The following is an 11,659-nucleotide window of genomic DNA, read 5'->3' as shown; positions in this document are numbered from 1 at the left end:
CTCCCTCCACCAATGTCAGCCGGTGCTGAAGGGAATGGTGGGTCTGCAGGGCAGGGGCAAGACCCAGGTGAGCAGAAACCTATAACTCTGCATGGCCCTGAGCTACCCAAGCCTTGCCTCCCCAAACACAGTCACGTCAGCACAGTCGTGCTGGACCCAGCATGCCGGGGCTGTGCAAGTTGACTCACCCCTGTGCTTGCAGAAGCACACTGCCATCCAGAAACAAGTGAAAATAGAAACATCCCCAGCTCCTGCACCAGGAATAACCTTGCAGGGTTTTGGGTTTTTTTGTGGTGGAGGGGTTTTTTCCCTTTAAAGTGAAATCCTTTTTTTTCTTTTCATTCTCCCTGACTCAGCCTCAGGAAAGCCACCACATTGTGGCAAGGTCACCTCCCACATTCCCCACTGTGGTCTGTGGCCACCGGTGTTGGTGCTGGTGGGGGCAGACGCAGGAGGAGAGAAGCCCAGTCTGGGGAGATGATGCCACATCCTGGTGGGACATGGCTTGTGTTTTTGCTGGGATACTGAGCTCAGGAGCAAAAAGGGGAGGAAGAGTTCTTGAGGCTGTAGCCCAGGCTGCTTTGGAGGTTTATATGGTGAGAGAAGGAGGGAGGAGAGGATGGATGACTGCTGGGATGGAGAGCTGGGAGATGGGAGCAGCCAGTCCCTCGTGCCTCAGTGGTGGGATGGATGTGACAGGTCTCCTTGGGTCTACCTGCTTTAGGATGAGCATCTGCTGGTGACAGCCATCAAATGGCAAAAGAGAGGTGATGGGAAGCAGGGAAGAGGGAGATGAGGCCATGCTGGTCCCCATGAAACTGCCTGGGGCTGGTGGATGGTTGCATCCATAGCAGAGGTACAGTGACATCCTGAAAGCAGGCACAACAGCGTTATCTCAGTCACGCCATATAACTGCTGCTCCTATTGTATGCTTCCCTCCAGGCCTCCCCAGGGCCCTGCCAGCTTTTTGAGGGGGGAAGATAAGCCAAGTCCCACGGTTCTATCAGGCCAGCCCACACCTAGGATCCAGCAAAATTCAGCTGCTGTCTGCACCCCTGCTTGAGCCTTCATGGCAGGATGCTTGTCCCCCCAGCAGAACTCATTCAAACTGCCCCAGGGATGAAGGAGAGCACAGCATGCCTGTTAAAAATGATTAAAATAGCAATTAAGGACTATTTACACAGCTCTCCATCCATGTAAGTAACACATTCCTACAGGTGATTTTTAACAGGGAGTCCGACCTAGGTAGAATCACAGAATCATTTGGGTTAGAAAAGACCGTTAAGATCATTAAGCCCAACCCTTAACCCAGCACTGCCAAGGCCAGCACTAAATCGTGTCTCTGAGTACCACATCTACATGTCTGTTAAATCCCTTCAGGGATTGTGACTCCTCCACTGCACTGGGCAGCCTGTTCCAGTGCTTGACAACCTTTTAGGGGAAGAATTTGTTCCTCATATATAATGTAAACCCTCCCCTGGAGCAACTTAAGGCTGTTTCCTCTTGTTCTATTGCTTTCTACCTGGGAGAAGAAACAGACTCTCATCTCACTGCAACCTCCTGTCAGGCAGTTGTAGGGAGCGATAGGGTACCCCTGAGCCTCCTGTTCTCCAGGCTGAACACCCCCAGGTCCCTCAACTGTTCCTCACAGGACTTGTGCTTCAGATTGTTCACCAGCTCCATTGCCCTTCTCTGGACCTGCTCCATCACCTCAATGTCTCTCTTGTAATGAGGGGCCCAGAGCTGAAAAGAGGATTTGAGGCATGGCCTCACCAGTGCTGAGTAAAGGGGAATAATCACTGCCTCCATCCTGCTGGCTACAGTATTGCTGACACAAGCCAGGGTGCCACTGCTGGCACCCTGCTGGCTCAGACTTGATGCACACCCCCAGACACCGTATTCATTTTTGGATTCTTTTTGGACCTTCTCCAAAAATAATCACACATTTTTCTTCTGTGGTTTTTCTTCAGTCAGCCCCACGTGGGGGTCACCCACCTCCCGCTCCCCACAAGTCAATGGGCAATGGGGATGTCCTGGGGAGACACCCAGGGACCCCCATGCTGGATGGCAAGAGATAACCTGGGCCACCTATGCTTAATGTCAGATCTGGGGAGGGAGCAGGCAGCTCTCCATGGCTGCTGTCTGCAGCTGGGAAAACCCTCCAGCAAGCTTGTATGAACAGGCCCACTTGAGGCAGCTCCAAACCATCTCTAGGGTATCCTATCCCACATCAAAGCGCTTTTCCGGCAGTGATGGAGCTTCTTCTTCTTCTTGGGGCTCAGGGGGCCTGGCAGGCTGCCGGCGCTGTTTGCACACCCGGGCATACACAGGGACAGGGCTCCCCTCGCTGCCCGGCTCCTCCTGGGTGATGATCTCCTGCATGGAAATGCTCAGCTCATCCTTGGTGGGCAGAGATGGGGAGTCCCCCGTGGTGCTGTCAGCATTCCCAGGCTTTTTCTGTGTCTCAGATTTGTACCGGATGCTTTCATAGATTCGTCCATCGGGATCTGGCATAGGATCCACCACGGTTGTGCTGGCATTCCCTGGCAGAACCGGCAGCTCCCGGTGCCGCAGAAACTCTGGAGTCCTCAAGGCTGGTTCGGAGAGTGTGTGGGAATTGAGTGTGCAGTCTGGCACGTTCAGCCTGGGGTCCCCTGCTGTGGGTTTATCCTGCAGCTCATCAGGAGAGGGGGTGCCTGCAGGAAGGGAGAATTGGGGATTGTAGAAACATAAAAGCATAGAACAGTTTGAGTTGGAAGGGAGCTTAAAGCTCATCCAGTTCCAACCCCCTGCTACAGGCAGGGATGCCTCCCACTAGACTGGAGAGGGTACCCCCAGAGCCATCACACTGGGGAGCATCCCTGGCTGATGCAAGAGTAAAGTGACACCCAGTAATTAAATGTGCCCCACTCCCACTTCCATCCCCATTCTCCACTCTTAGTAAGCAAGATAATAAAAAGCAGTCTAAAACCAGTGCAAGTATCCTGGGCTGCTGGCGGGGCCATGCTCCCTGCCATGGGCCAGGGTGGCGCTGGGACCTGCCACCCTCCTTCCTGCACAGCAACTCATGCCTTTGGTCAAATATTTATCCAGGAAGGAGGCTCTGCTCTGTGCAGGGTCTGTCAACACGGGGAGCCGGTGAGGCAGGACTCTCAGCCGGTTTGCTTGCCCCAGAGGCGAAGGAGACTCTGGAAAAGCTGTGTAACCTTGGTGTTTCTCCTCCTGCAGTAAATATGCGGGGATATGGCGGTCCCGTGTGATCTGGGGGTGCTCCAGCTGTGGTTGGGGTGCGTGTGTACCGCACAGAGGTGGGTTCAAATCTGGGCCAGAGCCCCTCAGGGCCAGTGAAGTCTCCCCTACCCCACAGCTCTGTCCTGGCAGAAAGTAGCCCCTGCCACCTGAGCTCCCCAACATGAGCATCCCAGTGTGACCCCCTTTGCAGGAGCACTGTGGTGAACCCCAGCATCCCACCTATGCACCCCAAAGTATCAAGACTTCACTGTCAGGGGTTCCTTTCCTGCGCCACTGCAGAAAAGCAGGAAAGGGCTAGGGATACCTTGCTGGGAGTGGGAATTGCAGCGAGGGGAGCCCCAGGAATAGGGTTTGGGGGGTGAGCTGGTGGGGCCACCCCATGAAATACTGTGGAGCCCCCACCATAGTGCAAGGAGGAGCAGGAATTTCATTTGAGCACCCTGAAGCTCAGCTACAGTGTGGCAAAAAGGGGAAATTATTAATACATGAGCTGTAATCATCCTTGTTACCCAGCATGCTAAATAAAGGGTTCCTGGAGCAAACGAGAAGAGAAACTCATCTTGGCTCTGTGGAAAAGCAAATGGGCTGAACACTTAATCCAGTGGGAAGGTTTGGAGCATTAAAACATCTTTTTTAAAGCTTTTTAAAGCAATTCACTTCTTATCTGCGCAGAGGAGGCCACAGAGGAGGCCAAAGGAGTGTTCTGAAACACCTGACACAATCCTGCCAGAGGAACTGGGACCTGTGGCAGGTTTTACTGGGATACATTGCTGTAACTGGGAATTTTAGGAGCTTCATTTGGACCATGCAGCCACCTGCGAGCCCCTTCTCAACGGCCATAGGGCATCCTCATCTCTTCTCCATATCAGGGAGCTGAAATCAGCTGCTTGCTGCTAATGAGCTTCACTGATTTCCCTGATTTTGGCTGCAGTGACCCCGGCCCGGGGGTGCAGGGGTGCAGCCCCACACATCTGCCCAAGGGCTGGCTCAAAGTCCTGCCGAGCCCCGGCGTTCCTCCAAGTTCATCAGCTGGGCAAATCATTAACGGGGCTGGATCAGTTGAGTGAGGTTGAGCAAGAGTTGAGCCCAGGGACCTTCGATCACTGCCCGGCATCTCAGCATGGGGATCCCCATCCTGCTGCATCCCACACCTACAGCAGGACCTGGGGAGGTGCTCCACAGGAGCACCCATGTCCCTGTGTGCTTGAGGGCCCAGGGAACACCCAAAGCAGCGGCACCAGGGATGGCAGAGGAACACATTCACCGTCCCCATTGCAGGACCTACCTCCTGACAGCGCTGCTCCCCTGTTGTTGGAGCTCAGCCTTGCCAGCTTCACCTGCAGCAGGAACAAGTGGGTGCTCACATATTAGCCTCCCTGGGCAGTTGTGCATCTCCCCACAGCACTTGTGTGTCCCCCCTAACTCTTGTGCATTCACCCAGCACTCATCCATCCTCCCCCACAGCTGTGTATCCCCCTCTGGGCACTCGTTTAACCCCCAAAGTCCTTTTGGAGCCCTCCTCAGGCACTTGTGCATTCTGCTGGTACTTGTGCATGTCCCAGGGACTCATGCATCCTCCTCCCAGCACTTGTGCATCCTCCTCCCAGCACTTGTGCATCCCCTCCTGGTGCTTGTTCACCAGCACGTGTGCATCCGTCCTCCCCAGCACTTTTGCATCCTCTCCTGGCGCTTGGAGAGGATGCCAAGCACCCACTCATGCACACACTGGCATTCGTGTGGCAGATACAAATGGACAGATTCTCCCTGCTTAACATAAAGCACACCTGTGACAGGTCAGCACTTGGTCAGTCTGCCCTTCAATTAACAAGACATGATTTTGTAAGGCTCTTCTAATCAGGAATTTCTGTCCTTGAAACAAATCATCCCAAGGAATGAAAAGAAACCTGATAAAGCCAATGAGGAATTTTGTTCTCAACTTTGCATTAACCTTTAGTCATTAACATGGTAAAAGCTCCCTACCAGCCCCAGCCCCACCCCCAGAGCATGTGCGTTGTGAAAGAAGTATGTGCTGTGTCTTTAAACAGAGTCGAGAGAATGGAAGAGCCAATGATAGTAGACACAGAGTGTGACATACCCGGAAAACACGGATTTTTGCTGTTTGAAATGTATAGAAGTGGACAAGGGGCAGAGGGAGGGGTGAGAGCTTTGTGGTTCAGCACCAAGCACCCGATTTGGTGCGATTCGGAATGAGAACAGCGTCTCAGCTTTGTGTGTAGGTGTTTGGCACAGCAGGTACTGGATGCTCAATTGCGGAACAGCATTCCTGGTGACCCCGATGGGACTGCTCTGACTGCCTTGCACGGATCATCTTGCTGCATGAGCGGGGAGCAGTGACCTGAGACACCTCAGGTCCCCCCTCCTGCAGCTGGGCAGTGAGTGACACACCAGCCTCAATGAGATACTGTGCAAGTAATACAAGGGACTTTGGTGTGTGGAAAATCTGTTTCCGCTTCTGGTTCTGTTTATGGTTATTCTGCATAAACTGCTCCATAAAAAGACTGCAGCAAGTTTAATAAGCTTCTAACATAGATATAGAATTGTAAAATCAACGAGGTTGGAAAAGACCTGGAAGATCACCAAGTCCAGCCATTACACCAGGACTGCCAAATCCATCACCAAACCATGTCACTGAGGACTTCATCTACATGATTTGTGATCACTTCCAGGGACGGTGACTCCTCCGCTTCCCTGGGCAGTCTGTTCCAACGCCTGAGCACCCTCTCGGTGAAGAGATTTTTCCTAATATCCAGTCTGAACCTCCCCTGCACAGCCCTGCTGCAGCTTGAGGCCGGTACCTCTTGTCCCGTCACTTGTCACTTGGGAAGGGGGTGTTGGGGCGAGAGCCCTATCCCCTTCCCCATCATCCCCGTTCTGCAACGGCCCCCCCTGCTCCGCGGTGAGAGGGAAGGGGAGAGCGTGCGGGAGCGCGTCCCGCAGCGAGGGAGCTCTGCTGCCTACGAGACCCTGGCCCAGCAGCAGGTCGTCTACGAACGATTCAGCGCCGGGTGCCCCAGCTCCACGCGGTTCGCGACGGGGGAGAGGCGGAGCCGCCTTCGTCCGCCCCTCCGGTCGCTCAGCACCGGGCCCGCCCCGCAAGAGGCGGGCAGCTACTGCGGGCGCGGCGGTGCCTCGGCAGTGTCACTGCGGCCGGGGGGGATTCTGACTTAGAATCATAGAAACATAGAACAGTTTGGGTTGGAAAGGACCTTAAGATCATCCAGTTTCAACCCCCCTACCATGGGCAGGGACACCTCACACTAAACCATATCACCCAAGGCTTCATCCAACCTGGCCTTGAACACTGCCAGGGATGGAGCATTCACTTACCTCCCTGGGCAACCCATTCCAGTGCCTCACCACCCTAACAGTAAAGAGGCTTTCAGGCATGAGCCTCCAGGTGGTAGCCTCACACCAGTGGCTCCTCAGCCAAGCGCGCTCACCAGGGGCTGAACCCGCGGTTGTACTGAGCAGGATTACTATTGCCACAACACGTCATCATCAGGGTAAAACTAACAGGTCTCACAACAGCCTAAACCCAGCTCATACTCCCTATTGGTAGGGGAACAATCTAATGCTTCACGATAGGAAGAGATCATCGAAGGATCAAAAAGCAACATTGCTCTGAAAGCTTGGCTGTCACAAGTCACTTATGCCTGTGGTAACTTTCCTGATACCTCCTGCTTAAACCCCAAAAGCAGAAGGATCACGAGTCTGTATTTGGACTGAAAACCAAGATCAAGCGAGCTTTTGCCCTTCTACTTCACTGGAGGTTTCCATTCTCCCTGAGCTCACCATAGGACACCCGCACTGTGCTTTGACATGTGTACTGCCAGTCAACCCCCCACCTGCCACTGCCCCCGGAGCAGGGCCAGAAGCAAGAGCCTCCCTCAGGGCTCTCCCCCCTGCCCCACCAGGTAAGGGACAAACGAACAGAGAGGTGGCATTTCACCAGTGGCCGGGATGCTGGTGGGCAGGTTGCTCCACACTGCTGAGCACACAGCCTCTCATTTACTCTGCACCTCTCATGTCATTTCACAGCACCATGCTAGAGTCAAGCTCAACAGAGCCTTTGTTCCCCACTGGTTCTGCCAAGTCTGTTCCGTTGGCTGTGTTTTCACTGGATAGGGACAGTGGGAATCTTGTTCATCCATTTGTGCATGTCACTGACTAGATGACAAGGCATTTGGCAACCTTGAGAGTCATAGTTACTCCCACTGTTCACCTGCACTTCATTGAATGTCTTCATTTTGACATTCAGACCACTGGGCAGAAATCACAATGTGTCAACACCACCATGGGCCTCTGCAGTGCTTTGTTTTGATTAAACATTAGGTGAACCCATGCCAGGGCACCCAACCCTTCAGAAAGAAAAGAGAACTCTCCCCAGGGCTACCACTGGCTTCTCCAGATTGGTTGCATCACTGCACTGGTCGCCTCTCTGGATGCAGGGATCTGAACCAGACTCCCTTTTGGTCGACTGAGGGCACTGGAGGCCATCACCTGCCCTTTCAGAGCAGTGCTTGCCTATCACTTAGAACCGACTGAGCCTGTTCAACTGCTGTTCAGAGGGAACCCTGCTCCATTTCAGCCTTCAAAGCTCTCATTTGAATACTGACTACTACCAAACCCTGCAACTTCAGCACCCCCCCCCCCCCCATGCCTGCACCCCAAGCTTCGAGGTGCAGTGCAGTGGCCCTGCTGCTTGTCACAGCATAGCCCCCACAGGCCTTGCACTGCTGGTGACAACCAGGTATGGGCCTGATGCTCCAGCACCATCCATTTTCTGGGCTAGTTGGAAAGATAGTATGGTCTGGCTTCCCCAACCGAAATAACCCCTTGTACTCCTTTAGTGTGAATCCTGAAGTACTGGAGTAAATTTAGAGGGGATCCCCTAACAAAAAAACACATTAAAGGGATACTGTAAATAGTGGTGGTCAATATACAAACTGGGCAGTAGGGAGAAGAGAAGGCTCCAGGGAGACTTTAGAGCAGCTTCCAGTGCCTAAAGGGGCTGACAAGAAATCTGGAGAGGGGCTTTGGACAAGGGCCTGTAGGGACAGGACAAGGGGGAATGGCTTTAACCTGACAGAGGGGAGATTGAGATGAGCTCTTAGGCAGAAGTTGTTCCCTATGAGGGTGCTGAGGCCCTGGCACAGGGTGCCCAGAGAAGCTGTGGCTGCCCCATCCCTGGCAGTGTTCAAGTCCAGGTTGGATGGGGCTTGGAGCAACCTGGTCTAGTGGAAGGTGTCCCTGCCCATGGCAGGGGGTTGGAGCTCGGTGAGCTTGAAGGTCCCTTCCAATCCAAACCATTCTGTGATTCCATGATTCTATGTTCCCTGTGCTGACACTGGAGGGCTGTCAAAGCGTGTGCGACACATGGACTGGAGGACATATGGAGCCAGGCCACTGCCCCCTAAGCCTCCATCTCTCCACCTTTCCTGCCAGTGGGAAGAGCAGTCACTGACAGCTCCCAGAGAACACAGTGGGGACCCTTGGGGACTCACCCCTTGGACAGGCTCAGAGTTTTCTTTTGTTTTCTGGGTGGAAGCTGGCCGGTTCGCCCTGTGGAAGAAGGAGAGGTCAGCGGAGCTGCAGCCCATCCCTGGTGATGCCTGGGTCAGGGTGGGCTCAGAGGTGACACAGCTTCCCTGTCCTTTCATCTTGCTGCTGTTTTCTGTTTATTCACCCTATGTTCCCTGCCCCAGTGCTCATCCCCTCTCCACTTGACCCTGCAGAGGCTGGTTGCACCCAGAGCATCTGCCAGCACAGAGCTCCCTGCTCCCCATCCTGCATGGGCATGGACAGTGACAGCTCCTCCCCACCCACGACATTTCCCTGGAGCCCACAATATCCTTGGCAAACCCTTGGGAAGAAGCCAATTTTTTCCTTTTTTGCCCTCCATACCAACCAAACATACCTGTGGAAGAAGGAGCAGAGGAGGAGCAGGAACAGCAGCAAGAAGCCAGTGGTGGCCAAGCCCCAGGCCACTGTGGCTGCCGACCCCGCTGTCAGCACTGGAGCCATTGAGGCCCCAGCAGGGAGGCAGACCTGGGGGAGAAACAAGCCCAAGTCAGGCCACTGAAGGGGGCTGGGGTAATAACAGGGTGCACAGGGCTGGGTAGGGAGTGCTGCAGGGGGCTCCCATTCTCCCTTTAATATCAGGATCAATTTTTCCAGGGATACCTCCCCATCCCTTTATGCCCCCAGGATGCCCAGCATCATCCCACCCTGCTCTCCCTTCCCAGGAGGCAGAGTATCTTAGTGTGATTGCAGGTGCAGGAAAGCTCCGTGTGTTGAACAAACGCATGGTGCTGGCACCCATGGCCCCTCTTGCTGGTAGGGTCAGGGAAGTCTTGCCCCATCCTGACTTCTCGGAGCAGTGGCTGCTCTCATCTCTGCTGTGCGGGGCAGCAAGTGGCAAAGCTAGCTGGGGCATGGGGAGTGATGCTGCTGCACAGGGCGTCCCCACTGCATCACCCCAGATGCCCCTGAACCCACCATCTCCCTTGGGAACACACACTGCCAGCCTTCTGCCCCCAAATCCAGCTCCTTCTTCCTCCCAAGCTCTCCCGTTTAAAACTTGGGCTGAACTGAGCTCCCCTGAGCCCTCCTCGATGAGAGCCCGGCAAACCAAACGCAGAACAGGCTGAGCCCGCTCTGCCGGCTGTGACTCAGCCTTCCCGGCACGACATCCCAGCCCTTGGATCCATGCCGGGGTTCAGGAACCCCACAGTCTGGCAGCTCCGCAGCCAGGATCCCCCTGGCTGGGTGTGAAGGCAGGTTGCAGCCTGGCACTGCTTTTGCCTCTTGGACAAAATTCATTAGGGATTTATTCCTAATGGATGCTCCAGGTATCTTCCTTTAGCTGATTTGCCAGCCCTAGGACACACACTGGGTCTGGGACTCCCATGATGTCCTGGACCACTGAGCCCTCCAACCCACCACATCCTGTGCCAACCTGCTCTGCCTCAGTTTCCCCAGCTGTGCCCTGAGACGAGCCAGACCAGCCTCAGCTCAAGGTGCTTTCCTGCACCCCACCTTGCTTAGCACCTCAGCCCAGGGTGGGCACGAGTTACGGGCTGGGGTCACCCCATGGCTCAGGACCTCCCGGTTCCCCCCCCACCCCGGGGAAGTCACTCACCCCACGGCAGTGCCGGACGCAGGCGGCTCCTCTCGCTGCTCAACTTTGGATGGGAGCGGTGGCTGGGTGGCACCCGCCGCACCCCGGCTTCCTGCTCCCGCAGGACACCCGTCAGCACCCGGGCCCGACCGAGCATGTTTCCATGTCAGGGGAAGGCTGCACCACTAGGAGGGGTCCTGCGCTCCCAGCATCCCTGGAACTTGCACCCCCTGGAAGGATCCGGGTTCCCAGGAGGTGTCCTGCACCCCCAGACCCAGCAGCTCAGAGACCTGCATCCTAGAAGGGGTCTGGTACCCCAGGTGGGGTTCTTGTACCCACAGAGCCAGTACTTGTGAGACTGGGAATGTGTGGAGGGGTCCTGCACCCCCAGAGCCGGCACTCCTCAAACCCACAGCCTTCAGAGGGGTCCTGTACTCCCGGGAGGGTTCTTATACCCCCAGATCCCACAGCCTTGAAACCTGCAGCTCCAGGAGGGGTCCCTGCACCCACAGATCCAGCCTTGCCACTGAGAAGAGCCCCCAGAACCAGTCCCTTCCTGCTTCTACCAAGCTGTCCCTGGGCACCCACCTCTTGTTCAACTCCGGTCCCTTTGCCCTGAATCTTGGACACTCTGGATCATCCACTATCCTGGATCCCACCCATCCTCGATCTCCAGCTGTGCTGGATCCCTGCCTGCTCAGGATCACTTTACATCCTGGATCCCCTCCCCGTTTCACGGGGCTAGGAGCAACTGGACCAGCAGTCTGGACCAGCTGCCAATGGATGGACAGGTGCTTGGCTGTAAACCAAGATCTATCATTAATAATAAATACAAATAAAAGAATACATTAGTAATAAGAAATAATACTGATACATAATAATAATCAGACAAATAATAATACTCTCCCCTTCCAGCCAGTATTTGCAAGCTGATGTGTGCAGAAGTAAGAGGGGCTGCCAATGGACAAGCGCATGTAAAAGAGGTTGAAAACCCGGTCGTAACCGAAGCAGTAATTGCCTTGTCCCATTAGAGAGAGAGGCACAGTTTTGGGCAATCAAAATAAGCCTTTTTGCCTGCAGAGATGTGGGATCGCAGCATCCCGGCCCCGCCGCATGTCCCGGGAAGCGGACATCACACCCAAGCGGTTCGGTGCCGCTCTGAGCCTGGGACATCATCGCTGGGATACTTGGTTTACTGCGATCTCATCCAGAAAGGGTTCCGGCAGCAGCCGGAAGTTTCTGCAGAGGGCAGCACGACCCAGGAGA

The 11,659-nt window shown here is 54.8% G+C and overlaps 1 protein-coding gene across 1 annotated transcript; it reads right to left on the bottom strand.

The window, feature by feature from the left end:
• Positions 1 to 312: 312 nt before the first annotated feature.
• Positions 313 to 10,639, bottom strand: LOC115946093 (uncharacterized). The gene is made up of 5 exons (XM_031046700.2): positions 10,415 to 10,639; positions 9,191 to 9,321; positions 8,778 to 8,835; positions 4,538 to 4,589; positions 313 to 2,696 (listed from the first exon to the last, which is right to left on the bottom strand). Exons 2-5 carry the CDS (start codon positions 9,295 to 9,297, stop codon positions 2,221 to 2,223), a joined length of 693 nt encoding a protein of 230 aa, XP_030902560.2. The 5' UTR covers positions 9,298 to 9,321; positions 10,415 to 10,639; the 3' UTR covers positions 313 to 2,220.
• Between the last annotated feature and the right edge of the window lie 1,020 nt (positions 10,640 to 11,659).

Source organism: Melopsittacus undulatus, chromosome 3 (genome assembly GCF_012275295.1).
Source record: "Melopsittacus undulatus isolate bMelUnd1 chromosome 3, bMelUnd1.mat.Z, whole genome shotgun sequence".
Taxonomy (NCBI): Eukaryota; Metazoa; Chordata; class Aves; order Psittaciformes; family Psittaculidae; genus Melopsittacus; species Melopsittacus undulatus.
The sequence above is the reverse complement of the archived record's forward strand: the minus strand, read 5'-3'. Positions and strand labels throughout refer to the sequence as shown.

What these genes read in the sequence shown, in the direction of transcription:
- LOC115946093 (XM_031046700.2), bottom strand. Translation starts at nt 9,297, where the DNA reads ATGGCTCCAGTGCTGACAGCGGGGTCGGCAGCCACAGTGGCCTGGGGC. An exon ending in CTCTGCTCCTTCTTCCACAG is followed by an intron (nt 8,836 to 9,190) that starts GTATGTTTGGTT and finishes CTTCTTCCACAG; the next exon opens with GGCGAACCGGCCAGCTTCCA. An exon ending in GGGAGCAGCGCTGTCAGGAG is followed by an intron (nt 2,697 to 4,537) that starts GTAGGTCCTGCA and finishes CCCTTCCTGCAG; the next exon opens with GCACCCCCTCTCCTGATGAG.